At 50.7% G+C, this 25,211-nt stretch overlaps 1 protein-coding gene across 1 annotated transcript in view; it reads right to left on the bottom strand.

Annotated features, from left to right (window-relative positions):
• The window catches only part of NDC1 (NDC1 transmembrane nucleoporin), a 49,838-nt gene extending 27,584 nt beyond the window's left edge, over positions 1–22,254 (bottom strand). Inside the window, exons 1-11 of the mRNA XM_055138316.1 lie at positions 22,245–22,254; positions 20,482–20,963; positions 18,774–18,894; positions 14,277–14,378; positions 11,692–11,866; positions 10,131–10,260; positions 6,688–6,796; positions 4,278–4,329; positions 3,318–3,453; positions 2,256–2,348; positions 582–663 (exon numbers count right to left, since the gene is read on the bottom strand). Coding sequence (XP_054994291.1) covers positions 582–663; positions 2,256–2,348; positions 3,318–3,453; positions 4,278–4,329; positions 6,688–6,796; positions 10,131–10,260; positions 11,692–11,866; positions 14,277–14,378; positions 18,774–18,894; positions 20,482–20,963; positions 22,245–22,254 — 1,492 coding nt within the window. The remainder of the gene's footprint in view (positions 1–581; positions 664–2,255; positions 2,349–3,317; positions 3,454–4,277; positions 4,330–6,687; positions 6,797–10,130; positions 10,261–11,691; positions 11,867–14,276; positions 14,379–18,773; positions 18,895–20,481; positions 20,964–22,244) is intronic.
• Positions 22,255–25,211: the final 2,957 nt, after the last annotated feature.

The following is a 25,211-nucleotide window of genomic DNA, read 5'->3' as shown; positions in this document are numbered from 1 at the left end:
AGTCCCCTACACTTTCTGGTTTTAGGGCCCCGTAAATTGGCATTAAAAGATTCGGGGGCTGGAGCAATAGCACAGCAGGTAGGGCATTTGCCTTGTACTCGCCCGACCCAGGTTTGGTTCCCAGCATCCCATATGGTTCCCTGAGCACCGCCAGGAGTAATTCCTGAGTGCAGAGCCAGGAGTCACCCCTGTGCATCACCAGGTGTGACCCAAAAAGAAGGGGAAAAAAAAAACTGTCAAGACTCTTGGGACCAAAGAGATAGTATAGTGGGCAAAGTGTTTGTAAATGACCTGGTTTAATTCCCGGCATCCTATATGGCTCCCCAAGCACTACCAAGAGTATTTCCTGAGTGCAAAGCCACGAGTAACCTCTGAGCATTGCCAGGTATGGTCCAAAAACCAAAAATAAGCATTTTAAATAAAGAAATAGAACCTTCAGAATTCTTAAAATCATCTTTTTTCTTTTCAACCCACCTCACGAATCCTTCAAGGGAATAAAGTGTGTGTGTGTGTGTGTGTGTGTGTGTGTGTGTGTGTGTACACACATATAACTTAAGCAGGCCTACAACTTTTTGCAATACCTGGTTGGCTAAGGCTAAAAACTTCTTGTCTTCGTGAAGGAGAATATTGAGAAAGTAACATGAGGTCCTGCAAGGCCAAATACTAAAAGAAAAAATAATGCACACGTTATTTACTTTTCTTAACATCTAGATAAGTCCTTACTTATAATGCAAACTCAGCATTACCCATCTAGGAGATGCTGGGAGACATTTTTCATGCAAGAATGATCTCGGGACCGTAACCATCATTTCCAGGCTTCCAGAACTTTTCGAGCTCTCCCTCCGTCCACTGCCCCCGACTCTCGGCTCCAGCGATACTGCATCAGAGTCGCTGCTCTGCCCCCTCTGTGCGGGCTGGGACTGTCTGTGGACGTGTCCCCTCCAGTCTGCCCCCATTGTGAGACCAGGCCAGGCTTCCCCTACCGCCACTCCCACTGCAGTGCTGGACACAGTGGCCACACGGGGCCTGAGACGTGTTCCCTAAACCCCACTCCTCGTCCCAGATGATCCCATGGTGCACACCCCATGAAGTGGCTCCCACCAGGCACGTCACGGGGAACCCCCCCCTATTCTGTGTGTCTGCCTTTCCCGAGAGGCCACACCATATCTCAGCCATTCCACTAGCAACTCAGACTCAACCTGCCCTGTAAGGCTATTTGATAAATAGTATTACTGCTGCTTAACTATTATAAATTAGCTATAACGTAAGTCAACCAAAACAACGAAGTCTAGCTATTTCCTTTAAATTCTCCTTTTAAAATAGCACGACCTTATTAGGAACAACTTTGTAAACCATGGTGCTTGAAGTAACTTATTTACAAAAAATAGTAATAAAAGTAATAAAAGCACGACTTCTAATAGGATCACATATATACTGCATAGCTACAAAAATTTCAAAATGCAGCTTGGTCAAAACAATTCCTGCTTGGCTTGATTTACAAACTTACTGTCATTTCTTTAAAGTCTTGATTAAAGGGGCCGGAGCGATAGCACAGCGGGTAGGGCGTTTGCCTTGCACACGGCCGACCCGGGTTCGATCCCCGGCATCCCATATGGTCCCCCAAGCACTGCCAGGAGTAATTCCTGAGTGCAAAGCCAGGAGTAACCCCTGAGCATTGCTGGGTGTGACCCAAAAAGAAAAAATAAATAAATAAATAAATAAATAAAATAAAATAAAGTCTTGATTAAAATGCATTTTAGGATCACTATCCTTTTTGTTTTGTTTTGGGGCCACAACTGCAATGCTGAGAGGTTACTCCTGGCTCTGTACTCAGGAATTACCCCTGGTGGTGCTCTGGGAACCATATTTAATGTTGCAGATCAAACCCAGGTCGGATGTATGCAAAGCAAGCACCTTAACCACTGTACTATCTCTCTGGCCCCTCATTACTCATATTTTAAGGGAGTTTATTTATTTTATTTGTAAATTAAAAATATTCATCTCAAGGGCTGCAGAGAGAGCTCAGGTGAGGGGCATGGCCCCGAGTCTGATCTCCAGCTCTGCACGGCCCCTGAGTGCAGCCAGGTGTGGCCCCTGAACACTGCTGGATACGGCCAATGTGGCCTCGAGAGCTACTAGGTGTGGCCCCGACTAGTACACACGTACATGCGCAGACGGGTAGATTCCCGCGCCTACAATACCCAGACGGAGTCTGTCCCGAGGACAGACTGAAGACAGCGCGCACGGCCCGGTACCTTTAGGATGAGGGGGGAGCTGCTGTTCAGAACCTCCCCGAGACAGTCGTCCGACTCTCCTGCGAAGGGCGACCGCACGGGGAACTGATGAGCCTACCCAAGAGAAGCAAACACAAAGGTGATGAAGATAATTTTTACTAGATACACTAAGTACTAACTACAGTTTATTAAGGGATAACACAAATTCATTATCTTGCATTGTTTCTTAAACAAGTTGCAGTACACTTACGTACACACTTTACTTTCCAAAATGTCACACTTCCATTAATTTCTGACTTCTAACAAAAGTAATAAATTTTTTTCTTTTTAACATTTATTTTAAAAGCATTTAAAATCTTAAATGAATATAATAATAAATTTTATAAACAAATGTTTTATGATATCCTCAAGGATATAAATGAAAATATTCATTTTCTAAGACAATTCAATGATAAAAATCATGTAAAATCATTTCTTCAAAACAAATTTTGTGAACCGCTTCCTGGGGGGCCGAGGAGATGGCAGAGGCTAAGGCGCTTGTTTGCACGCAGTGACCTGGGTTCGGATGCTGGTACCCCACATGGTTCCCTGAGTCCCGCCAGAGAGATCCCTGGGCAGAGTCAGGTGTAACTCTGAGCACTGCCAGGACTGGCTGCCGTCCCCTCCCCCCTACAAAAAAAAGTCCATTCAGTTAGTTTGAGTGACAGCACAGCGGGTAGGGCGTTTGCCTTTGACGCGGCCAACCCGGGTTCAATTCCTCCGTTCCTCTCCAAGAGCCCGGCAAGCTACCATGAGTATTCGATATGCCAGAAACAGCAACAAGTCTCACCATGGAGACGTTACTGGTGCCCACTCGAGCAAATCGATGAGCAACGGGACAACAGTGAGTGCTACTGTTAGTTTAGTTTCCAAATAGTTAAGAGTCCTAGTGCTACTCCTCAGAAAACATTACAAAGTAAAGGATGGTTGTAAGTGACACATTCCCCATCAAGTCAGGGCAGAAAGGAGACAGCCCTGGGCTGCCGCGAGGTGAGCTAAGTGCGAGAGGACACAGCCCACAGACCAACCCTCACGCTGACTGACCTCTGTGGCAAAGATCTTGAAGAGCAGCCACGAGGTGTGCCAGGTCATCAGGACGAAGACGCCGCACAGCCAGACATGGTAGAGCAGCGAGAGGTCCAGGAGGCCGCTCAGCGTGTCCAGAGGCCTGTGGAACTGCCTAGGAAAGGGGGCAACACCAAACACGCACTGAGCGGACGCAGGTTCCACTCAGAAACACAAACCCTGTTTCTAAATCACAGTCACGATTCATCGGCTTCCCACTGCAGACTTCTCTCCCGGAGACCTCACTCCAGCAAGAGAACCTCCGGGGAAGTGCAGAGCTGGACACTCGGCCTCCTGGTTCCAGACCCTGGTCACTCCTGGATAAAGAACCTTGCTCACAGCGGGTCAGAGGGCAGAGCAGCAGGGAAGGCTCTTGCCCTCATGCAGCTGATCCAGTTCAAAGTTTTGATCCCTGGAACCCCAAAACCCCTGAGCCTGCCACAAGTGACTCCTGAGTGAGAGACAGGACTAAGCCCTGAGCACCACTGGGTGTGGCCCCAAACCAAAAATAAAGCTTATCTGGGTGCCAGTGGGTGTTGGGGGGAGGGTTTCGGTTGGAAATCACCCAAGTGTCCCTGGTGACGCAGAACAGTCAGAATAAGCCCAGGGCACTATGGTACCATAGATGCCAGCACGGCATACCACCACAGAGCATGGAGAGGAGGCCTGCAGGAACGACCCGAGAAGTCTGCCCGTTCCCAAGACAAGAGTGGAACTGGCAGGGCCAAGTGACTCTGAGACCCACGGAGAGCGCTGGAGCCTTCCACCCCATGCTCGTGACTTACCGGAAGGACTGTCAACCGAGTCAGCTATTTGCATTCAAGGAGAAATTCAATTTTAAAAATCAAAGGCTAAATCTAAGGCAAACATCTGGGAAGCAGGAAACATCTAGTAGTTTATCTTGATGTTGAAACCAAACTTTTCAAGTGTATCACTTACTCATCTATCTGAAGGTCCATGGCGGTGCTAATCCAAGTTTTAGGCATATGGCCTGGAGGGGGGAGGAAAAAAAAAAGATAAACACTATAGACTAGAGCTGACAAAACAACTCTTAATCCTGCCTCGGGAAATGAAGCTGATGAGATGGTCAGGTACACATCAAGACCTTAGTGAAAATGAGTCTGACCTCGGAGAGGAAGACAATGACCTGTGCTCCAAGGCGGCCCTTGCTGCCCCTGGCTTGGTGGGGGGCGTGTGTCCGTTTAACCGCTTTCCAGCTAAATCACAGTAGCCCCCCGACAGCACATGGGACGTGGCTCGGTGGTAAAGCACATGCCTTGTTTCCGTGAGCCCTGGATTTGAGGCCTGACACCCCACACACAAAAAAACAAACAAACAAAAAAATCAAACCTGCAGCCAATTTCAGTTACCATGACATGGTAAGTGTAAACAACTGAATAGTCAGACTAGCTTTCCAGGGTTCACATCAGTCCGGAGAGAACAGATGCCTGGCAGGGTCTGGGACCAATCAACCCACGTGTTCAAGCCTGCTTGTGGCCGGGCACTCCCATCTGATACCCGGCTGGGCACAGACACTAAGGGTCTATCACTGCCTCCTGCAGTGAGCTGCAGACACGTTACAGAGATAAGTAACCGAAAGAGGAAACTGACCACGAGTGACGAGTGCAATGAAGCACAGTGGGCACCGGGGCAGCCGGGAGGGCAGCTCAAGTGGCACCAGCACTGCAAACACAAGGGACAAGTCTGAGCCCTGGCACCACCAATGCACAGGCGGGCACCCGGCTGCTCCGCTCTCTGCCATCCCAGCACTGCAACTGTGGGACCTCGGGCACGCCACAGCAAGGTGGCACAAGTGCCACACTAAAACGTGCAGGCCTTGGTGGGCACAAGGAAGGCATGCAGGCATCACGGCATGCGGCCCCATGCAGCCCACACGTGCAACTGCAGGGGAGCAGTCAAGCCACCTGCACACTATGAAACAATCCACAGAGTGACACAGAAAAAAAAAAGTGAGAAAAGTAGGCAACAGAGTGACCTATTCTATACTTTGTAAAAATATTTACGCAAGGCCAGAGAAAGGATAGCACGCAGCCAACCCTGGGCTCTATCCCCTGGGCTATCTCTCTGCATTTTTCATTTTGTTTTGTTTGGCTATTTGGGTCACACCAGGGCTTACTCCTGGCTCTGCACTCAGGCATCACTCCTGGCGGTGCTTAAGGGGACAATATGGGATACCAGGGATCAAACCCAGGCTGGCTGTGTGCAAGGCAAATGCCCAACCCACTGTACTATCGCTCTGGCCCATCTGTGTTATTTTAAAAAAAAATATTTCAAAGGCCAGGGATGTATTTATCTCAGTGGCCAAACACCTATTCTACATACACAAAGCGTTAAGTTTACACACACACACACAAATTAAATTATATTATTTCTAGCTTAATGATCAAAAGTCTTTTATTTTCTCCTAGAAAGAATTTACTTCTCTAAATGCTGGTGAAAATGTCACACTGTAACGTGCCCCACGGGGAGGCACAGGAGGCAGAAGCCCAGGCTGACCGTTCGCACGTGCCCACCAGCAACCCCCGGGAGCAGCCCCAGGGCACCCCCAGCCCCGCACAGAACTGGGAACGGGCCTGAGCACTGCCAAGTGTGGTCAGAAACAAACAATAAAAACCTTCTCTATGAACATGCAAGCGAATAAAATGTGCCATTTTATTCTTTTCAGGTGTAACACAGGGCCATTTCCAAGTAAGCTTTGCTATATGTTACACAGAGAATCTTAGAAACTGAGTAACACATAGGCCTTTAGGCCCCCACCCCGGCCACGGCCCACACTACCTGTTGCCCTCTTTCTAAGAGTCTGAGCACCATGGAGGCCTCAGCTATCATCATCATCATCATCATCATCATCATCATCATCATCATCATCATCCCGTTGATCGTCGAATTTCTCGAGCAGTCTCAGTAACGTCTCCATTCGTCCTATCCCTGAGATTTTTTTTAAAAAAAAATCTCTCTCTACTCGTCCTTCCCAGCGATGCTGCACTGGAGGCTCTTTCAGGGTCAGAGGAATGAGACCCAGCTAAGTGGAATAAAATAGCATTTTTCTTCACTTTACCTAGTGCAGTGCACGCCCTCGAAGCTCACCCATTTTGTAGCATGTGGCAGAATCTCCTTTTTTAAGATCAAACAGACTTCCACTGGACATAGATGCCACATTTTAATATTATTTTCCCCATATGTAATATTCTCATAATTTACATAAAGAATCTATTAAGTTAATCATTTGCCTACAATTATAAGAAAAAGCACAATTTAAAAAATGACACTAGAATTCTAGGGATCTCTGAGATAAAATATACACCGTTTTAAAAGCAAAAATTCTTACCAAGGAAATAATATATAACACAGAAATTTCTAATCAGGAACAGCGATTCCATACAGCTATGTTTAACGAGCACAGGCAGAGATCTCCTGAAGCGTAAGAACTTGTATTGCTGTGGAAAAAAAACGGAAAAAAGTCATCTGTGAGAAGTTCTACTTCATTCTGGAGCAAACATATAACTATTACAGTCCATACACAGCACATAATCACTGCACAAAAAGTCAAAGTGTATTCCAGAGACACAATGTCATCTCTAATGCTAAAATATTTATGAAGCAACTCACAGATTACGAGATGAGAAACAACAAAATTAGTAGTATCAACCTATACTTAAAGGCTAGGGAGATAAATACAAAACCCATGGTAACATCACATACGTTTGAACCTTAGGTTTAAACCTCATAGCCCTATGAAGGGGTGAAGGGAGGGGGTTCTACTATGAGAAAACATGGGCCCAGAAAGGTTAAGTACATTGCTGCTAAAACCAGCTGGGGAAAGAAAATCTGAGATCTTAATCAGGAAGGCTGGATCATCATGCACGCAGGCACGCACATGTGTGTGTGTGTGCGCGTGCGTGCGTGCGTGCGTGCATGCGTGTGTGTGTGTGTGTGTGTGTGTGTGAGAGAGAGAGAGAGAGAGAGAGAGAGAGAAAGAGAGAGAGAGAGTGAGAGAGCGCGCTTGTGCCCTTTTAAGGCAAGGTGCACTGCCTCTCCACAGACTTCCAACGTCGCCTGTGTGAGGAGGCAGCAGCCTGGGTGCAGAGACCTAAGCTGTAGTGCTTCCCTTTACGCCCAACGCTGAACGAATATAAGAAGGCAGGGGTCGTTCTGTGGTTCCTTCTACAGTTCCTTCCAGATCTAGCGATCTCAGAAAAAGGAATCAAGAACATGGAACATGGGCCAAGAGAGTTCTGCGGGAGGGAGCTTGTCTTGCATGCAGTTACCAGGTCCGATTCCCGGGACCGCACACGGCCCCCAAGTCGGGAGTGATCTCTGAGAGCAGAGCCGGAAGCAAGCCCAGAGCACCACTGGGTGTGGGCCCCACCTCCGAACAATGGGATGGTTCAAAGGACGCAGCACATGCCTGCAGAAGGCCCAGTCTGGTCCCCAGCAGAGCCAGGAGTAAGTCCCTAGCACCACTAGGTGTGGCCCAAAACAGAGACAAAAGGTGCAGGGGGGTGGGGGAGCAGCAGGGGTGGAGGCTGAGAGACAGCACAGCAGGTGAGGCACGCACCCTGCATGAGGACACTATGGTCCCCCAGCGCCACCAGGAGTCCCCCGGGACACAGAGGAAAGAGTGAGCCCAAGCAGCCCCAGATGTGGCCCAAAACACAACAACAGGGGCTGGGGATCCTCAGCAGCTCAAGAATGGCGAAGAATTACAGGAGAAGGTTCTCTCCTTGTATCGTGCCTGCAGAATCCCAGGGTCTGACAAAAAGACCCCGTAGCGGACAGGCCGCCTCTGGCTTCCAAGCTGAAGGAGTCCCAACTCTTGGTCAGGGTCCCTCTGTGTTCTGGCCATGAACTACGTGCTGACTGTGCCTGTGCCCGTGGTCAGGGTTCTCCTACCCGGCTACAGCCCACAGGACTCACCCGTGCCAGGCTCCGCCTCTCATCTAGTGTCTTCAGAAGTCTCCCCACCAAGCACCGCCCCCTCTGTCTCCGTCCCTGCCCTCTGTCCCCGCACCTGTCCTGTCTCCGTCCCTGTCCTCTATCTCCGTCCCCGTCCCCTCTGTCTCCGTCCCCGTCCTCTCTGTTTCCATCCCCGTCCTGTCTCCGTCCCCATCCCCTCTGTCTCCATCCCTGCCCTCTGTCCCCACACCTGTCCTGTCTCCGTCCCTGTCCTCTATCTCCGTCCCCGTCCCCTCTGTCTCCGTCCCCGTCCCCTCTGTCTCCGTCCCCATCCTCTGTCTCCATCCCTGCCCTCTGTCCCCACACCTGTCCTGTCTCCGTCCCTGTCCTCTATCTCCGTCCCCGTCCCCTCTGTCTCCGTCCCCGTCCCCTCTGTCTCCGTCCCCATCCTCTGTCTCCATCCTCGTCCTCTGTCTCCATCCCCATCCTGTCTCCATCCCCGTCCCCTCTGTCTCCGTCCCCGTCCTGTCTCCATCCTCGTCCTCTGTCTCTATCCCCATCCTGTCTCCGTCCCCGTCCCCTCTGTCTCCGTCCCCATCCTGTCTCCATCCTTGTCCTCTGTCTCCATCCCCATCCTGTCTCCATCCCCGTCCTCTGTATCCATCCCCATCCCCTCTGTCTCCATCCCAGTCCTGTTTCCATCCCCGTCCTGTCTCCATCCCCATCATGTCTCCATCCCCGTCCTCTGTCTCCATCCCCATCCTGTCTCCATCCCCGTCCCCTCTGTCTCCGTCCCATCCCCTCTGTCTCCACCCCCATCCCCCCTGTCCCCGTACCTCCCTCTCTTTGCCCTGTCTCCTTTGCTACCTGCTTTTCCCTAGCAACCTACCAGGTCACTCTGCAAATCAAAAAGCTGCTTTGACAAATTATTTTTGCCAAACGCGCATTTAGGAAAAACGAAACAGGACTTTGTTGCTGACGACAGAGCCAGGTGCAGTTCAGTAGGAGAGTCCATGCCTGCCTTGCTCAGGCCTGAGTTGGATGCAAGCTACCGCCCCTCAAAACACTGCTCCCTCCCCACCAGACTGCTCTGAAGGGAAAAGCTGCCTCTATGGTTTATGCTCTCAGTCTGCCACAGAGCAGGGGTGGAGCCAAGAAGGAACAGTGAGGGATTGGGTGAATCCGGGAAGGGCCGGGAAGACACAATGAGAAATTCTCCCTCATGAAGCTGGTTCTCAGCCCCAGACACAGAGCCTATGAAAGTCAGATTTAAAACAAGACACAGTGAAGGATGGCCTACAGGGACACCGTGAATCCCGTCCCCACTGGCTCCCTTCACCCCTGCACGTCACGCCTTGCGCCGAGAGGCCTGGCCAGCGACTGCCCTTTCCGATACTCGCACGGGCACCTTCTCGCACTCAGGAGACTCTTCAAATCAAACCGCGCTGCCAGGCGGAGAGCTAGCTCGAAGGGCCGGAGCTCACGCCACTGGACACACAGGAGGTCTGGTACCACCCAGTACCACACGGTGCCCTGAGCACCACGAGGAACGCCCTGCCAGCAACTTACAGGAGTCGCCCCTGAACACGAACAAGGGCGGCCCCCAAACCAAGAAGCTGGTCGCTGAACAAATGCCTGCCCCGCCTGCAGTCCCAGCAGCTGCGTCCAAACCAGGAGGGAAGGGCGAGCGAGGCGGCCATCTGCAGAGGAGCAGAACTGCGGCTACAGCGCTCAGACGCCAACCGTTCCCCCTCCAGGCGGCACTGAGGGTCTCAGGCCCAGACCCCGCTGCCTGGAATCCTGAAACTATCAGGAGGCGGGTGACCCTAACTCCACGACAATATGACACGGCGCAAGGCTCAAAAGGCATCTTACCTGTACGATGGGAAACGGAAGGTAGTTCATGTTGTTGATGAAGTACAGGAGGCTGTAGCTGTAGCCTATAAAGGCGCCAGCCAGCAGGAAGAAAAGGTGGTTCTCGTTTAAGCAGTTTGGGGCATCAGGGCTATCGACACAAAGGGAAAGGGTCAGATTACTAATTCGGCTATCAGGAACGTGTATCAATATTAACTGAAGGCAAAGGTTTTACTTCATTACTTAAGAAATGCTCCCAAGACAGGGCAAGCAAAGAATGACTGGCACTCATTTGTGGGATTAAAATAAGAACATGTAGCATAAGAAGTCCATCTTCCCAAAGACAGTAGAAACAAGGGTCAAGAGAACGGGCCCATGGTAGGAATTTTATCTTGCCATTAGGAGTGGGTAGTGCAGTTAGGACAGAGAAGGCATCAGGATGACAATGATAGTTGGAAATGATCACCCTGGACAAGAACTGAGTGGTGAAAGGAGGCCAAGTGATATGCATGATACCCTTTCAGTACAGTACTACAAATCAGAGCCGAGAGAGAGAGAGAGAGAGAGAGAGAGAGAGAGAGAGAGAGAGAGAGAGAGAGAGAGAGAGAGAGAAGAGCATAAAGGCAGGCGGGGGATGGAGGGAAGAAAAGGAGCTAACTACAATTGCTTTTATATTTGTCTTCATACTTCCTTAGATTTCTTCCAACCTAAACAGCGTCCTTCTAAGGGCCCTCGGGCAGACACTCCCACAGTCTGACCTGCAATGTCCATCTCTCTCTCGCACTGTGCATTTCCCCCATTCTATCCATCAGCTCTCAGCCTATCGGCACGTGAGTCACTCTCATGAATCCAAAACCCAGTACAGTTGGTTTTAGAAACTCAATACAACTGTCATAAAACATCAAAAACATCTGATGCATTTCCTTAAAAGGCTGGACAACAAAGGTCTATAAATCATTCACCTTAAATGTTTAAAATGATTAAAAGACCTGAGTATGAGACCCAACCATAAAATACACAGCAAATATACAGATGAAATGCTTCATAACATCAACTAGAAAAGTCATCTCCACCCCAATGCTTATTACAGCATTATTTATAAGATATGGAAACAAAGTGCCCACTGACAGATGACTGAATTACAATGGCAAAGCACTAAAACAATAACAACAACAAAAAGAAACATGACATTTTGCCATTTGTAACAAAACAGAAAAGAAATAAGAGGGATTATGTAAATTCAGAAAAAAAAATTAAAGAAATCAAGTCAGGAAATGAGACAAGCACTATAGGCAATATAAAGTAATGAAACTGGGCTGGGGACACAGCCCCAGTGGAGGACATGTGCCCTGCACATGCGAGGCTCTGAGTTCCACGCTGGGGTCCCCAGCACTGCTGAACGTGCTCGTGATGGCCCCCGAGTGTCCCCAAGGGTAAGAAGGGGCTAAGTGTTAGTTTTTGCTCTTTTGCTCTGAGTGTTAGTTTTTGCTCTTTGAAAAATAAAGTATTAACTTACATAGATCGCCTTTGGTTTGATACCTATACAATATTCCTTATTTGAAAAGAAAAAATGTAGGGTTACCTCTCAGTTCCGGGGCAGGGGACCACAAGGAAACTGTAGCGGCTGCGGGCCATCACCGCCGCACACCAGGCCATCATCATGCCCATGGAGCCGTGCACGAAGGAGTGCAGGAGCTGCTGGGGGTGGATGATCTTCCCCATCAGGGCCAGCCGGGTGCAGGGAATGCAAGGCGCAACTGCAAACACACACAGCAGGGCTGCGTCACCTGCGGCAGGCAAAGCCGGGGCCCTCACCCCTCCCTCCCAGGCGGGCCCAACACTCCAAAAGACGGAGAAGCCCCAGGCCAGTGTGGACTCCGGACAAACAGTCTAAGGTAAGCGGATCTGAAACACAGGGCCAAATGCAGAGAGATGCACACAGGGCCTAGGCGACGGCTCTACAAACGGGAGCGCAACCCTGCACAGAGGGAGCCGGGGTTCCAGCCCAGAACAGCACTGTCTCCCAAGCACCGCCCTGAGTGAACCCTAAGCACCCCAAAAATTTTTTTGGGGGGGAGGAGAGGGAGATGGAGAGACATAAAGCAAAAACAAACCACCTAGAAACTAAAGGATGGCAAAATTAACATTTTTCATTTCTTTTAAAATTTCCTGATAGGGCTGGAGTGATAGTACAGCGGGTAGGGCATTTGCCTTGCATGTGGCCAACCCGGGTTCGATTCCCAGCATCCCATATGGTCTGCCAACACCGCCAGGAGTTAATTCCTGAGTGCAGAGCCAGGACTAACCCCTGCGCATTGAAGGGTATGACCCCCAAAAGGAAAAAAAAAAATTTGAAACACTAGAATCTGGCTTTCCTGGGAGAATCTCCAGTGGTTTTCCGAATGCAACACATACGTGTGTATCTGGGGGAGCAGGTGCCGGAGACAGACCACACAAACAAAACATGTTCTCAGCCCCTGAGCTACCCCCAGTCCACACAGAGCATTCTGAAATTTTCTCAAACTTCTTTGTCCTCTTTTTTTTTTTTTTTTTTGCTTTTTGGGTCACACCCGGCGATGCTCAGGGGTTACCCCTAGCAGTGCTCAGGGGACCATATGGGACGCTGGGAATCGAACCCGGGTCGGCCGCGTGCAAGGCAAATGCCCTAACCACTGTGCTATCGCTCCATTCCGTCATTTTATTTTTGGGGTCATACCTAGCAGCGCTTAGTTACACCTGGTTCAGGACCCACCATGTAGTGTTAAGATCAAATGTGGGGGGGCTGGAGAGATAGCACAGCGGGTAGGGCGTTTGCCTTGCACTCGGCCGACCCGGGTTCAAATCCCAGCATCCCATATGGTCCCCTGAGCACCGCCAGGGGTGGTTCCTGAGTGCAGAGCCAGGAGTAACCCCTGTGCATCGCCAGGTGTGACCCAAAAAAAGCAAAAAAACAAACAAAAAAAAAAAAAACAAGATCAAATGTGGGGAGGAGCTGGAGTGATATAGCACAGCAGGTAGGGCGTTTGCCTTGCACGAGGCCAACCTGGGTTCGATTCCCAGCATCCCATATGGTCTCCCAGGCACCGCCAGGAGTAATTCCTGAGTGCATGAGCCAGGAGTAACTCCTGTGCATCACCGGGTGTGACGCAAAAACAAAAACAAAACAAAACAAAAAAATCAAATGTGGGGCTCCTACAGCAAAGCATAGTCCCCGCCTCATGGAATTATGCTTTGATATTTGCAACAAGCCCAAGACATAACTGGTACTGATCACCTACCCCACAAAAGCACTATTTTATAATGCGTGAATCGAACCACAATTTGTGTAAACCATTCGAAAGATCTAAGTTATTAGCATGTAGCAAAATATACAAAGTTGGCTGTTTTATCTCTTTTTTCTTTCTTGGTTTCTGGGTCACACCTGGGGATGCTCAGGACGCACTCCTGGCTCTGGGCTCATGAATCTCTCCTGGCAGACTCAGGGAACCATATGGGGCACCAGGGATCAAACGTGGGTTGGCTGCATGCAAGTCAAGGGACCGACCCGCTGGACTATGGCCCGGGCCCCTGTCTCCACCATGTGTAAGTGTAGAGCATCAGGACATGCGCCTTGTCACTATGTGTCACTACAGTCGTCTCTGGGCTGTCCCTCTCCCCAATGCACCAGTGACCAGAGACAGGAATTCCCCACTCCCTCATCCCTGTCGCCACTCTACTTCCTGCCTGTGAACTTGACAATTCGAGGTACCTTGTACCTGAAATGACTTTGACTTGTTCTAAAAAAGCTAAGTATTGTTTTAGAACAGACACCAGTACTCATAAAATTTAAGGTAAAACATTCAGTGTAGGGGCTGGAGCAATAGCACAGCGGGGAGGGCGTTTGCCTTGCACACGGCCAACCCGGGTTCTAATCCCAGCATCCCATATGGTCCCCTGAGCAAGGCCAGGGGTAATTCCTGAGTGAAGAGCCAGGAGTAACCCCTGTGCATCTCCAGGTGTGACCCCCCCCCCAAAAAAAAAAACCCATTCAGTGTAATTCTCCACACATTTTTTAACTCTGACATACAATGCTTCCTCTGTTATACAGACCCACATACAAAAGGCAGAGTCTGCCCCTGGGAAAATTAATTTCGCTATTTTTAAGGTGTTTGACGTCTGAAAACTCACCTGTATAGAACTCCACATTGAAAATACTTATCACTACTACTACCACCGACAGCAGCAAGAGGTAAAAGATTACATAGGAGCTATAAAGGTCGCTGAAAGAATCTGAAACGAAAGAAATAAATTAGTCGTCTAGTTAAGTCTCTCTATGTAAAAAGCATAAACACCAGATAAAATTTTAATTTGTTTGTCTGGGGGCCACACCCTGCCGTGCTCAGGGCTTACTCCTGGCTCTGTTCGGATAATCACTCCTGGCAGTGCTCTGGTGCCAGGGATCAAACCAGGTCCCCAGCTTATAAGGCGCCTTACACCTGTACTGTCTTCCTCGTCCTAAAACCTTAAGTTACCTTTCCTTTAAAAATTTACATAGGGGCCGGAGCGATAGCACAGCGGGTAGGGCGTTTGCCTTGCACGCGGCCGACCCGGGTTCGATCCCTGGCATCCCATATGGTCCCCCAAGCACTGCCAAGAGCAATTCCTGAGTGCAAAGCCAGGAGTAACCCCTGAGCATCGCTGGGTGTGACCCAAAAAGCAAAAAAAAAAAAAAAATTTACATATAGGGGCTGGAGCAATAGCACAGCGGGTAGGGCGTTTGCCTTGTACACGGCCGACCCGGGTTCGATTCCCAGCATCCCATATGGTCCCCTGAGCACCGCCAGGGGTAATTCCTGAGTGCAGAGCCAGGAGTAATCCCTGTGCATCGCCAGGTGTGATCCAAAAAGCAAAAAATAAAATAAAATAAAATAAAAAATAAAAATTTACATATATCGGGGCTGGAGCAATAGCACAGCGGGTAGGGTGTTTGCCTTGCACGCGGTCGACCTGGGTTCGATTCCCAGCATCCCATATGGTCCCCTGAGCACCGCCAGGAGTGATTCCTGAGTGCAGAGCCAGGAGTAATCCCTGTGCATTGCCGGGTGTGACCCCCCCAAAAAAAAAAAACAAAAAAAAGCAATATATATATATATATATATATATGTACATATAAAAAATTTACATATATCACTGGTAGGAGCAAATGGCTATCAACTTGAGAACTACAGTATGAACTACTGGACCACAAGCTCTTGTTCCTGCAATGTGTTAGAGTATTTTTTAAAAGTCCCAGATGTTAACATCAGACAAAATACAACCATATGCAAACATACTTCATCATGTGAAACGAAATGCCACATTTAGAAATATACTAGCAAAACTTATTTTCAAATGCAAACAATATTCTTCAGATCTCTTTTTTCTTTTCGGTTTTTGGGCCACACAGTGATGCTCAGGAATTTATACAAGGGACCACATGGGGTGCCAGGGATCAAACCTGGGTGGGCTGCCTGCAAGGCAAGTGTCCGACCTACTGTACTATCTCTCCAGCCCTGTGCGATACACAACTACAAAGTCACTCCTTTCTCCCAGAATCCACACCAGCACTGGTTGTTCTTGTTCTTTTTGATGTGTATTGGTGTCTGTGGTATGAGATGACATCTCACTGTTATTTTGATTTACATCTCTGATGATTAGTGACGGAAAGCATTCTTTCATGTGTCTTTTGGCCATCTGAATTTCTTCTTTGAGGAAGTTTCTGTTCTTCTCCCCATTTGTTGATGGGGCTGGGTGATTATTTTTTTCTTGTAAAGTTTTACCACTGCCTTCTATTTGCCAGATATTAACCCTGTGTCAGATGGGGTCAATGTCCAGCATCAGTTTTCCCATTCCTTCAGCTGTCTTTGTAACTTGGTCACTGTTTCTTTTGAGGTGCAGAAGCTCCTTAGTTTAATGTAGTCCCATTTGTTCATCTTTGATTCCAGTTGCTCAGTCAGTGGTCTTTCATCTTTGAAAATGCCTTTAGCTTCAATGTCATGGAGGGTTCTGCCTACATTTCCCATTTTTCTCCAGATACCTATGAATTCAGGCCAGATCTTTTTATAAATGCTATTTGCCCCTAAAGCTAGTCAAATTAACATCTCTGGAAACAGTGCAATACATAAATCTAAATGAGCTGAGTTTGAAAAAGCAATCTCTTGTAACACGAACACATTTACCTTCCAGAGTAGGTCAACAATCAAAACTCCACTTCAAAATTATGAAAAGTTTAAAATTTCAAAACATTAGGGAAATAAAAATGAGGATGCTTTGTGAATAAAAATTAATACCACCAACTTTTTGAAAGTATAACTCACTGGCCAAAACTAATGAAGGTATGGATGGAGCATCCAGACCCAAGCACCACTGGTCACTGTGTGACCCAAAGCAAGCCAAGAGCACGGTTCTCCTAAAGAGGCTTCGGGGAAAAGCTGAAGGACAAGAGCACATTTGATGGAAATGGCAGAAATCAAGTTCAGGATTAACCCCTGGCCATGAAATGGCAAGAAGCTGGGGCCAGAGCAATAGTGTAGTGGGCAGAGTGCTTGACTTGCATGCAGCCCACCCGGGTTCGATCCACCGCATCCCCTATGTTCCCCTGTGTACCATCAGGAATAATTCCTGAATGCAGAGTCAGATATGGACCAAAAATAAAACTTAACAGGATTAGAGCTGGAGTGATAGCACAGCGGGTAGGGCATTTGCCTTGCATGCGGACGACCTGGGTTCGATTCCCAGCATCCCATATGGTCCCCCGAGCACCAGAGGAGTGATTCCTGAGTGCAGAGCCAGGAGTGACCCCTGACCCAAAAAGAAAAAAAAAAATTAAAACTTAGCAGGATTTTAATTCTTTAGTGGCAATATCTCCAAATCCAAAAGTAAAGTTTCTAATACCTTGAAAATAAGCATTTTCTTTTTGGTTTGTTTTGGGCCACAGCAGCTGTGCTCAGGGCTTACTCCTGGCACTGTGCTCAGCAATTCCTCCTGGCGGGCCCGGCAGCGGGTGGGAAGAGGGCATATGAGGTGCCAGGGATCAAGACTGGGTGGGCTGCAAGTAAGGTAAGTGCCTTACCTACTATACAATCTCTTGGCCTCAAAATTAGAATTTTCTTATAAAAGACTAAATTAATAACACAGTCCTCACTCCACAGAGCGAGAGATAATGTACTGCTATCACTTCTGAGAGGGAGAAAAAGGGTTTTTAAGAATGTTAATGCTTCTTTGCCTGAGTCGAGACTTGAAAAATTGTAAAACCTACTTTGGCAACATCTTTCTTTTAAATGTTTTAATTAGTGTTTAATTCTAGTGCAGCATAGTGGACAAACAAGCTTTGAAATCAGAGATTGCAACGCTCAAATCCTAGTTCAGTTGTTCACTAGCTGTGTATCTGCACCAGATTCGGGGTCCTCATCAAAGAAGCAGGAGTGGAACCACTGCCTTACACAGGGGCAGGGAAAGGATGAACAAGAATGATCTTAAGCATTTAGCACGAGGCTTTCACACAGTACAAGGGCAATAACCAGAAGCCACTAGTCACTTAACATGAAACAAGCTAGATGTCAATGAATTTAGTAAATTCATTTTATCTCCAGGGATTCTAAGAAATATTCAGCAGGCCTCAGTCTTTCTTATCAGTCTTTGTATTTAACTCTCTGTTCCTTAGTCTTCCATTCTTTCCTCTTTATAATCTCTTCTCATCTTCCTTATGAGCCACAATATAGTAGGTGATCTCCTAATGGTCTTTTCATTCCAGTAAAAATTGCCTATGACAGGCTTGAAAAATCTCATTATAGGAGCCAGAGAGAGAGTACAGTGAGTAAAGCACTTGCCTTGCACGCGGCCAACCCACATTTGATCCCTGGCACCTTCTTTGGTCCCTTGAGCACCACGAGTGATTCCCCAGCAGAGCAAGAGTAAGCCTTGAGCATAGCTCGGTGTGGCCCCAAAATCCAAATGAATAAGAATTCAACCTCATTATGGGGTCAGGGATGTAGCTCAGTGCCAGAGCACTCGCCTTACACAGCCTGCTCACAAGTGCTCACTCGTGTGCTCTCATTCCAGTGTGTACTTCACATGCCGGAGCCCCAGGCTCAAGCCCTGACAGCACTGGTCCTGTGAGTCGCACCAGGAATGTCTCACTGAACGGCTGAGCAGGGATGAGCACCCCCACACATGACCTCAAAACAAACACACGGAAATGAGAATCTCATATAATGAGAAGGTAGCCTGTGTTAAGGAGGCGCCCAGCACTGCCGCCATTTCTCTGCCTGCTCTACAAGGCTCTCTATTTCCTAAATAAATAAAGGGGGATGAAACTACCTTAAAATTACCTCAGGGGCTGGAGTGACAGCACAGTGGGTAGGGCATCTCCCTTGCATGAGGCCAACCAGAGTTCGATCCCTGACATCCCATAGGGTCCCACGAGCACTGCCAGGAGTAATTCCTGAGTGCAGAGCCAGGAGTAACCCCTGAGAATCACTGGGTGTGATCCAAAAAGCAAAAAAATATAATAATAATAATAATGATAAAACGACCTCAGTTTTGTCAGTATAGGCAATAATTTAAGACAGTATGACAGCAATGTGTGCTTTTATGTGGAGAAGCAGATGCTAGGCATTTGTTTTTGCCGAGCTGGGCGTCACTCACCTGACAGCCACTGTATCGGGTGCCATAAATCAATGCTGCTGAGTACTACGTATAAGACGGTGGAGACGGGCAGTAGCAGCACTGACCAGACAATACTTGAGACGACCCTCCAGCCCAAGACCTAAAATGAAGCAGAAACACTCAACCATGTATTTCAGTCATGCAAATCCTACCTTTTATAGAGGCTGCTAACCAAACACTCACACCCAGATCCCAGCCAGAGACCCAGTTAGTTCTATTACGGGATCTCGGCATCAGCCCAGACTCGGGGGCCCCACTAGCTACTGCACTGGGGTGAGGACAGTCTTGTAAGATTTGCAACGATCAGGTAGGGTGTTTGCTTACTGGGTCGACCCAGGATGTTTCCCTGGCACAGCATGGGAACTGAGCCCAGGTTGGCGGCCAGCAAGGCAAACGCCCGACCCATTGTGCTATCGCTCCAGCCCAGGGACTGGCGATTTTTAAAGGATGAAAATGGCCACTGGATTTGCCAGGGGAAACTGACAGTGAAGCAGGTTCAAAGCTGCAAAGTAGCTAAAACAGTCAGCAACGGTCCTGGTAAGGGTGACAGTCACTGCATGGGGGCAGCGACTCCCGGGGGGTCAGGGGGCAGGTGGGCTGAGTCCAAAGTACAGTGAGTGGCAGATGGGGGTGCAGGTTCTGGCAGACTGACTGCGGGTCACTGTCTGGGCTCAGCGACTCCCCGGGGGTCAGGGGGCAGGAGGGCCGTGTCCAAAGTACTGTGAGTGGAGACGGGGGTGCAGGTGCTGGCAGACTGACTCGGGGAAAGGTCTCGCCCGGGACCCTCCAGGAGCACCGCTGCTCAGTACTGCCAGGAGTCCCCTCCTTTCCAGGCTGCACTAACACTGAGCCATCTGGGCGGGTCCCCCTCCAGAACCAGGTGACGTTCATCGCGACAAACACCGAACACGGGAGCCTTGAGGCCCCCAAGTGCGGGCGGGTCACGGGGTGACAGGAGGGATCCGTGGGGGCAGATGCCACCCGGCGCAGCCCTCGGGACTCAGCAGAGAGCCCGTCACGCCGGGTCACCCTGGCACCTCGGGAACCCCCATGCCCCGTCCCCAGTCATCGCCCACAAGCCCCTTGTTGGGCTGAACACGGACCGCCTGGAAGGAAACCCAATCCCCTCCGCGACCCCCGGGACCCTCTCCCCGCTGACCTGCTGTGCCCCCGTTAGCTGTCCTGCTCGGGGACCAGCGAGCACTCAGGGCGCCCACGGGCGGTCCGGCTGTGCCCCGCCCGCCCCCCAGACCCCTGCTCGGTACCCACCCGCAAGAGACCCCCGACCCCTGCCCGGTGCCTCTGAAGTACCCCCACTCTGCAACGCCCCGACTCTGTGCCTGTCGGGTTCCCCCACACCCCTGCCACTCCCCCAGACCCAAACTCCGTGCCTCCGGGGTCCACCCCCGCGAGCCCCCCAGACCCACGTGCCCCCGGGCCCCTCCCCCCGAGGGCCCCCAGACCCACGTGCCCCCGGGCCCCACCCCCCAGACCCACGTGACCCAGGGACCCTTTTCCCCCCCACCCCCCCGTGTCACCAGTTCCACGCGCCCGGAGACCCTCCCCGCCGCGTGCCCCCAGACCACGTGTCCCCCAGACCCACGTGCCCCGGGCCCCACCCCCCCGCGCGCCCCCCAGACCCACGTGCGGGCCCCGCCCGCCCGCGCGGCCACCGGCCCGCACTCACGCGCCACAGCAGGTCGCGCGGGCGGCCGGCAGCCGCGGCCATGGCGATGGCGGCCCGCACTCGGCCGGCGGCGGGGGGCGGCGCGCCCGCCCGCCACAGTCGTTCAAAGGCCGGGAGGCCCCAGGAGGACCCCGCGGGGGCTGTCCCCGGCGCCGCCTGCGCGGAGGGCGGACCCGGCCGGGGCGCGGGGCCCGGGGGCGCCGCCCGCACGGGCCCGGGGGGCCAGAAGCGCTCCGCAGACTCATCCCCCGGCGCGGCCTGCGACGTGAGCACCGCCAGCCGCTCCTCCAAGAGGCCCCTCCGGAGCAGGGTCCAGCGGACCGCCAGGCACCGGAGGCGACGCTGCATGCCGGGAACTGTAGTCCCGCCGCCCGGGCGGAGGACGGGGCGCGTTGCATTCTGGGGCGCGGGGTTCCAGAGGACGGCACGCCGGGAGCTGGAGTCTTCCTGGCGGCGCCCCGTGGCGTGCTGGGAGTCGTAGTCTTTTAGGGAAAGACGCCCCGCCCCGGTACTGGTTGCTTTGAATTATTCCGTTAGTAAGATTCGGCGTGATATGTGCCCCCGACCCCCATTTTCCCTCACTGACTGTCTGAAAGCGAAATCAGACGACGTTTTGGTCCTCTTCACGTTGGCACTCATTAATTTTAACTGAAATTAAAAAATGTCTTTCCCTAGAGGTGAATCTGGTTTCCTAAGATGCAATTTTTAGTCCCAGGTCGTCACTTGGAGACAGAAGAACCTGATCTCTGAGCCTCTGCTTCTTCTATAAAGTGAGGAAAAACCTAAAGAAAACACGTGGCGATGTTGTGAAAGTGTAATAAAAGGCTATACAAATACAATCTCTCCTGCAATGACAAAGGTTTTTCATTCATCAAGTTCCACCAAGTGAAGTCTTCTCTGATAGCGTTAGACATAATAGCACATCTTAATACCCAATTACAGGTGTTCAACATTCACCTTCCCTCTTCAATGTGGTTGGGTTTTGTTTTTGTTTTTGTTTTTTGGTGGGGGGGCACTTCCAGTATTGCTGGGACTACTCCTGACTCTGTGTTCGGTGGTTGCTCCCAGAGGGGCACAGGAAGCTCAGCAGAGCTGGGGGCCACAAGGACGTGGCAGTATTCTGGGTTCAGAGCTCGAACGCAGGGCACACTAGGCACGTGTTCCCCGCCTCTGAGTGAGCACCTCGTCCCAACTCCAACCTGAAGCAGCCACAAGGTATGGGGAGGTGGGAATTTTTCAGTTTCCAAATTGCCTATATATATATATATATATATATATATATATATATATATATATATATATACACACACACACACACACACACACACACACACACACACATTTCACACATTTTGCCTTTTGGGTCACACTACTCCCAGCTTTGCACTCAGGAATTACTCCTGGCGGGTGCTGGGGGAACCATATGGGATGCCTTTCCTGAGTTTCCATATCAAGGCATTCTATGTTGTGTTGTCTTAGACATTTTACAGCCTGAAAAAGATTAGGGCCTGAGGTGGCACAAACCTTTCTTTCTCCGCGTCTGTACCCCGTTTAGTGTCAAGTCCGGGCCTTCTGTGAGAAGGACGGCTGAGTCTTGATAAAATGTGATGAACTGTTTCCAAAAGCTCCGTGAGCAGCCACTTAGCTTCCTGGAGTCTCTTGTGAAACAGCATTTTTGATGAGTCAAGCAGAAACTAAATCTAAAACACATGGCGGGGGGGGGGGGGGGCGGGGAGGGGGCACACACAGGCCCCAGGACAAACCTGAGTCCATTTCTCAAACCAAACTCCGCGGCTTGGGGAGAAATTGGAAAGGTTCAGAAAAAAAAAGGTTCTTCCCACTGATGCCCTAGTTCTTGGCCAGGCTGCACCCCTTCCTGGCTGTCTGGTGGGTATGCCTGCCCTCTCCTGTCTGTTTCTCGGGGTTGTGTCCAAAGGAGAGGAGCAGTGGGAAGAGAGGGTCCTTCTGGTGGGGAACCCGCACGGGACTTCACACATCCTCCAGAGCCCCATCAGGACTCCAGAAGGGAGCTTGGGCCAGAGAAATCATGCAGAGGGTTAAGACCTTCGCCTTGCGTGCACTCGAGCCCAGTTTGATCCCCAGCATGGTATCAACCCTAATAAACATACCCCCAAAGACTGGGGGAGTCCTCCCCTCTAAACTGGCCTGGGCTGTTTACTAGTGTGGTTGAACTCTGTGCCCATGACACACAGGCAGAACCACGACACCAGGAGGTGAGGACGAGGCTGCTTGGGGACTGATTCCCAAGACCAGGATAGCGGCAGGTCTGGGTTTACCCAGAGGACAGTTCAGATCCGAAAGGCTCCAGGCAGAGGCTTGGAGTCAGACGGTGGTGTGAACCCTGCTTCCAGGGTCAGAGTTGAGGTCAGCCACTCAGCTGGGTCTATGGAACCCTCTGCAAGTCTTCGGGCTGCAAGAAGGGGGCGCTGTTCCTCCCACCTACCCGTCTGCACCCAACACTCCTGGCCCTCCAGGGGCCTGGGCAGTCCTGGGACTGTGCGGACAGCTGCTGCTGTGACCGGAAAGGACAGGCTCAGTCCCACGTGGGAGAGTCCTTGCCCCTGGATGCCCTGAGTGACGCAGTGACCTGCCCTCTTTGAGATGGTGGCAGCCCGGAACTCAGTGACGTCAATCAACAATTTCCCTGCAACCTGCAGGGAGCATGTAACATGGGCAAGAAACCAAATCCTGTTACTTTTAAGCTGCTATTACTGGGATTCTTAATGTAAAAAGCCTGGTCTGCCTGGACTCCCGCAAAAAGTCAGTCAATAAAGGCCGTGACCCAAAAAGGACTTGAAAGTCCTAGAATAACCAACTTCCCCACCGCCTTCCTCCCTCCCTCCCTTCCTTCCAGTGCTAAGGAGACCAGAGGTGGTGATGGAGATTGAACCAGGGTGGGACACACGGAGTACAAGTGCTGGAGACCTAGCAGGGGTTAAGGCACTTGTACTTTGGTGCGCTGTGTGATAGGGTGCAGTCTCCTTCTGTCTGTGGCTATCCAGTTTTCCCAATACCATTTCTTTTTGTCTTTTTTTCTTCCGGTCACACTCGGCGATGCACTGGGGTTCCTCCTGGCTCATGCACTCAGGAATTACTCCTGGCAGTGCTGAGGGACCATATGGAATGCTGGGAATCGAACCCAGGTTGGCTGCGTGCAAGGCAAACGCCCTACTGGCTGTGCTATGGCTCCAGCTCCACAATACCATTTCTTGAAGAGACTTTTCTTTCTCCATTTTATGCCCTTGGCTCCTCTGTCTTAAACTAATGGTCTATGTATGTAAGGGCTTGTGGCCGAGCTCCCTCCTTCCTTCCCCCCTCCTTCCCTTCCTCTCTCCCCCTCCCTTCCTCCTCCCTCTCTCCCTCCTTCCTCCCTCTCTCCCCCCTCCCCTCTCCCTCCCCCTCCCTCTCCCTCCTTCCCTCCCTCCTTCCTTCCTTCCTTCTTTCCTTCCTCCCTCCCTCCCTCCCTCCTTCCTTCCTTCTCCAGCCAGCCTGGCCTCGTGTCCATGTGCTAGCGGCAGAGTTCTCTGTCAGCGAGGCCGCTGCAGCAGCATCTTCTCAGTGTGGTCCCAGATGTTTTATGCCACAGCCTCCTGGAGGTCTCCTCCAAAGTGCGGCCTCCGGGGTCCCACCCAGGCCCACTGCCTCTTGACTGACATGTACCCCGAGGGATGAGGGCTGTTTCAGCTTATTCCTGTGCTGGGCTGCTTCTGTCCTCGTAAGGACTTGGGGACCATGTGAAAGGTGACTGTAAGGGAACGGAGACATGAGGAGCAGATCCTGTTCCTACTTCTGTGCTTACTGGGAAATCATCACACTAACATGCAAAGCAAACAGCAAGGCGACAGGAGGGCAAATGCAAATGCAGCGGAGCAATCTTGTTGGCAAAACACCCTTGGGAGAGCGAGACCTCTGGTTAAGGAAAGAGCAAGCGAGGCTGGAGACAGGACGCTGGGCGAGGCGTTTGCCTTGCGTGACCTGACAGGGTTGGGTCCCTGGCATCCCTTATGGTCTCATGGGCACCTCCAGGACTGAGCCCTGAGCACAGCACCAGAGTAAGCCCTGAGCAATGCCAGATGCGGCTCAAGAGCCAAAATCAAAATAGTCCGACGACAGTTGGATCTTCTCACCCTTTCCGAGAGGCCCAGCACCCCACCCACACACAACATCCCCCAGCATACGAGCGGGCCAGCTTCACCGCTCCACAAACGGCCTTGAAGAGACGCCAAACTGCTGACTCATCCCAGCCCCACAGCTCCTGAAGCATGCGGCCACATGCGAGGCCACACAACTGTCACTGTCACACAACACCTCCCAGTTTTACAGTACTGACAGCGCAGTAGGAGCACAGAAAATTAGATGGGGACGTTGCGTAGTACTGAATTTTTTTAAATTTCATTTATCCCACTCTGGAAATCGTGTTTTCCTTCTTGGCCTATTTTGTTCTCTCAAAGCATCAGTATCTGTTGTGCAAAAAAAGGTTCTTTAGAATCTGCTTTCTGCTTTCTTGGAGTTTTGTTATTTAATTTCTATTTGGGGTCCCTCAGAGATACAGATACCAAGTTCTCCAAAGAGAAGCAAAAGAAGGATCTAGCTGAAGAAGAGTGGGGGCGGGGCGGGAGCAATAGTACAGCAGGCAGTTTGCTGGCCTTGCTCACAGCTGACCAGAGTTCAATCCCCAGCACCCTATAGGGTCCCCATGAAGCGCCAGG

The sequence above is a fragment of the Sorex araneus genome, chromosome 5, assembly GCF_027595985.1.
Source record: "Sorex araneus isolate mSorAra2 chromosome 5, mSorAra2.pri, whole genome shotgun sequence".
Taxonomy (NCBI): Eukaryota; Metazoa; Chordata; class Mammalia; order Eulipotyphla; family Soricidae; genus Sorex; species Sorex araneus.
Note: the sequence above shows the minus strand (reverse complement) of the source record. Positions and strands in the feature narration are given on the sequence as shown.